Source organism: Aegilops tauschii, chromosome 2 (genome assembly GCF_002575655.3).
Source record: "Aegilops tauschii subsp. strangulata cultivar AL8/78 chromosome 2, Aet v6.0, whole genome shotgun sequence".
NCBI lineage: Eukaryota > Viridiplantae > Streptophyta > Magnoliopsida > Poales > Poaceae > Aegilops > Aegilops tauschii.
In genome coordinates, this window is record NC_053036.3 from 370,543,336 (window position 1) to 370,547,466 (window position 4,131).

At 50.7% G+C, this 4,131-nt stretch overlaps 1 protein-coding gene across 1 annotated transcript; it reads right to left on the minus strand.

Moving 5' to 3' along the window:
* Window positions 1-320: 320 nt before the first annotated feature.
* Window positions 321-1,134, minus strand: LOC141041043 (uncharacterized). The gene is made up of 2 exons (XM_073507154.1): window positions 1,055-1,134; window positions 321-964 (listed from the first exon to the last, which is right to left on the minus strand). Exons 1-2 carry the CDS (start codon window positions 1,071-1,073, stop codon window positions 321-323), a joined length of 663 nt encoding a protein of 220 aa, XP_073363255.1. The 5' UTR covers window positions 1,074-1,134.
* Window positions 1,135-4,131: the final 2,997 nt, after the last annotated feature.

Consider the following 4,131-nt stretch of genomic DNA (forward strand, 5'->3'; position numbering starts at 1 on the left):
TCAAGGACATAATTGAGGACCAGTCTTTTTTGATTCATATTCCGGGTTATATGTCTAAAACTATGATTCTCAGTGCGGTAAGCCGCCTAGAGACTTGTGATTTGTCCTTCTAGGCAGGATAGTTAAAGGCGACTATTTGAGCTTAAGGAAAATGAATGATCAATTATGACCCGGAGAAGTATAAAGGAGACAACTTCAATGGAATTCAGCATTCAACGCGTGCACGGTGGCACGGCAAAGGTAAAGTGTTGGTCCTACTCTATTACAAGACTCATCGAGTCCGAAAGGGTGAAGCATTGTTTAATAAGCCGCCTGCAGAGTTACGACACTTGCTGGGTTGAAGTTTCCGGCTCATCCCTCTCCGCTCCTCCGGCTGTTCCCAAGACCTGGAAAGTTGACGACTTCCAGTCAATGCCGCTCAGAGCTTCAAATTGAGCTTCCTCGTCAATTAACCCGGCCGGGTCAATCTCCGGGGCGAAGGTGTGCTTACGAGCTGGCGGGACTAAGCTGATAGCTTCATAACACGGAGTGGGGATCCTCTGATTTTCTGCATTGTAACCCGGCTGGTACTTGGTCAGATCCGTGTCGTTTCCAATGAGGGTGGCCACCGGGCGCACGATCTTCACGCAGGCTGCAAAGTCCCTTTGGTCGAAGGGTGTGCCGTCTTCCTTCAAACTGGGATAGCCGAGGGCAATGTCCGCCGGGTCTAATTCTGGAAGGAACGCCTTGGCCCGGCTCAGAGCGGCGATAGCTCCGGCTCTTGCAGAGGCCCGCCGCAGCTCTTGGACACGTTGGGGAAGAACGGCAAGCCGGCGAAGAACTTCCGCCAGATGAGTCGGCACCTCATTGGATAGGGCCACCACGGCCAAGGCGCGCTGTGACCCGGTGTAGAGTTGCTCCACCAGGGTGTACACGGCCTTCAACTTGGTCACCACACTTTGGTTGAGGTTGGCGCTTCTGGGACCTGTGTAACAGAGTAAGATAAGCCGCCGACAATGATGGGTTATGAGACATAAAAATTATAAATTGGACGAAAGCCGGTGGAATGACTTACCGAAGATTGCGGCAACCATCTGGGACACTTGGCGCTTTAAGCCGGAGAGTTCGGCGGTCTTCTCTGTCAGAGCCTTCTCCGCCTGTTCGGCCCAGTTCACTAGAGTAGCCTTCTCTTTGACCCAAGCTTTCCATTCAGCATCAAAGTCCGTCTTCAGCTTTTCTTGCGCAGCAATATTGGACACAAATTTGGCATTGGCCTTCCGGGTCTCAGTTTCTTGCGTCCTCAGGCGGGTCTTCAGATCGGAGATGTCAGCTTCAAACTTCTTGCAAGCCGCCTGCATAATTTTCGGGTTATAGGATGAATAGTTATTATGCAATTTTAAAGTCCCAAGCACTTTCCAAGCAAAGACACTTGGCACTTGGGGGCTAATGCATATCGAACATTTCTATTTACAAATTGCCGGTTCAAGCGAGTAAGCCGGAACTTAAGTCTACAACATATTCTATCATAAGTCGTAGACTTGGGGGCTAGAATATGGTAAGAATAACAAGATAGCTATGCAGTAAGCAAGAAGAAAGAAGAGTAGTACCTCAGACTTCTGCTGAATCTCGTTCACCATGCCGATCTCTACATCCCGGCTCTTGTGCACTTGGCTGACATAGCCGGTGACGATCTCTCCGATGTTCAGATTGGCGTAGTCGGTGAGGTCCAGATTAACCCGGCGGTGCTGTAGCAATTCCTCCTTGGCGGAGCACTTGGCCAGTGCAGTAGGTCTCCCCGGCTCAACAAACTCTGTCCGGGTGATTACCACGTCCGGGTCATTGACCGGCTGAGCCGAGCTGGAGGTCTCCGGGTTAGCAGAAGCTTCTGCAATTGCCTTGTCGGTTGGAGCGGTGGCTTCGGGAGCGGAGGCAGCTGGCGGTTCTTGAGCTGCTACCTCCGGTTCAGGCAAGTCCAGCTCTTCGACCGGCTTGTTCTTCTTCGCCTTCTTGGTGAGCTTTGCCTGGGCACTGAAAGGACAAAAAGGTTAGTACAAAGGTATGAGCAAAGATAAGCACAACAAGAGATGGTCATCATTACCCGGGTACGGTCTTGAAGGCCGGCAGGCTTGATTGCATCGAGTCACCAGAGGAGGGTGAGGTTTCCTGATAGTTTGAATCAGAAGAATTGAGCGGTTGACGTATAACACCCGCCAAAGGATGAAAAGGGTACAAGTTGGAGATAACCTCGGTTCGGCGTTTCCTCGATGCATCGGGTAAGCCGGAGGAGAGGTCAGCGTCCTTGTTGGTCCGGGTGTGCCGCCGGCTCTCATGAGTCTGTTGCTTCAAAAGAAATTGAGGATCTTGATAAGCTAAAGGATGAGAAAATCTTACTTTCCGGGTTACCCTTCGGACTTTCAGCCTTGGCAAGGGCTCCGAGTCGGAGGAAAGTATCGTTACCTCTTCAACCACCGGGTTACTTGCTCCGGTATCATCCTATTGATGAACAGTATTGATAAGGTGGACAGAAATAAACAATAAATACAACAAGAGATTACAGGTTCAGGGGTTACCTCTAACTCGGAGCTGTCGCTTAGTTGCAGCAGCTCTGAAGCAGTAGGCCTACTTCCCTTCTTGCGGGGAGCGGCTCTCTTGGCGGCTTTCTTAGCCTTCCTGGCCTTCTTGGCTGCCTCATGGTCATATTTGACCTTCCAGAATTTGTCATCAGCCTGAAAAATACAATGATGATTTCTTAAAGATTCATATGAAGGATGTCTACGGAAGAAGATAAGATGTTCAGACCAGCGGCTTACCGCTGGGGCTGGGTTGGTCTTGCAGAAGGGGGCTAACCCGGTCCTCCCGCAGTCTGCCAAGCTCTCATTTAAAAGGGCCTTGGTCATGTCTTCAGCAACGTCTTCAGGAAGATCGTTGCGGCTATGTCGCAGGGGGTCATCTTTCCGGCCTGTGTATTCACACATTAAGCCGGGGCGGCGGCTCAAGGGGATCACCCGCCACGAGATCCAGACCCGGACCAGATCAATTCCGTTGAGACCATTGCCCAGGAGAGCCTTGATCTTGTTGATGGTGGGGAGCAGAGGTTGGCGCTCCGCTTGAGTTAACTTGTCAGACAGAGGGTGAGTTGGTTCCAGACGTGAAGGGCGAAAGCCGGGCAGCGGGCTCTCATCAGCCGGCGACGTGTCTTGGCAATAGAACCATGTCTGGTTCCAGTCCTTTGGGTGACTTGGCGGCTCGGCGTAAGGGAAAAGGCAGTCTCTCCGTCGCTGAATGGAGATGCCGCCAAGTTCCAAGCTTGGCCCGTTGGCGCACTCGTTCTGACGGTTTAGGAAGAAGATCTCTCTGAAGAGCAGCAGGCTGGGCTCCTCTCCAAGGTAGACTTCGCGGAACACTTGGAAGTTGCATATATTGGACACAGAATTGGGTCCTATGTCTTGTGGCCACAGGTCAAAGAAATTCAACACGTCTCTAAAGAACTTTGAGCCGGGCAGTGCGAAGCCCCGGCTCATATGATCCACAAAAACTACCACCTCCCCGTCCTTTGGCTGTGGTCTCTCTTCTGACGGGTCAGGGGCACGGTACGACATGACGTCCTTCTTAGGCGGGTAACCCGACTTCATGAAATCTATTAAAGTCTCATCGGTGACGTTGGACCTCATCCAATTGCATGTGATGGGAGCTTTGGGAGCTTTGGGAGGCATGGTGAAAGTCGGAAGCCTATGATAAAGGAAAATGTCCGGTTTAATTGTAAGCCGGAGGAAATTTACAGTTCAGTGTTTAAAGTGGCGGCTTATGGAGGGGCCTAATGACATATATCTAAGTGCATCGGGATATCTAAGCCGCTGGTGAGCTTGAGAGTAATTCAAATCGTCTACAGCCTTGTTGTAAGTGAGCCGGAAAATTTTACGGCGTGTGGCTTCCTTTGAGCCGGAAGGTTCTACGGTGCGTGGTTTCTTTAAACCGGAAATGTAAACCGCCATGACTTAACGGGTGCAGTTTTTTACTAAGTGTGGTGAAAACAGGTTTCACACGTTGCAGTAAATAATTTGGATCAAAACGGTCGGCTAAAAGAAAAGTTTCTAGACCTAAAAACAGATGCAAAGGAAGTTCTTGGGCTCGAACAGAGCCTTTAGGCAGTGA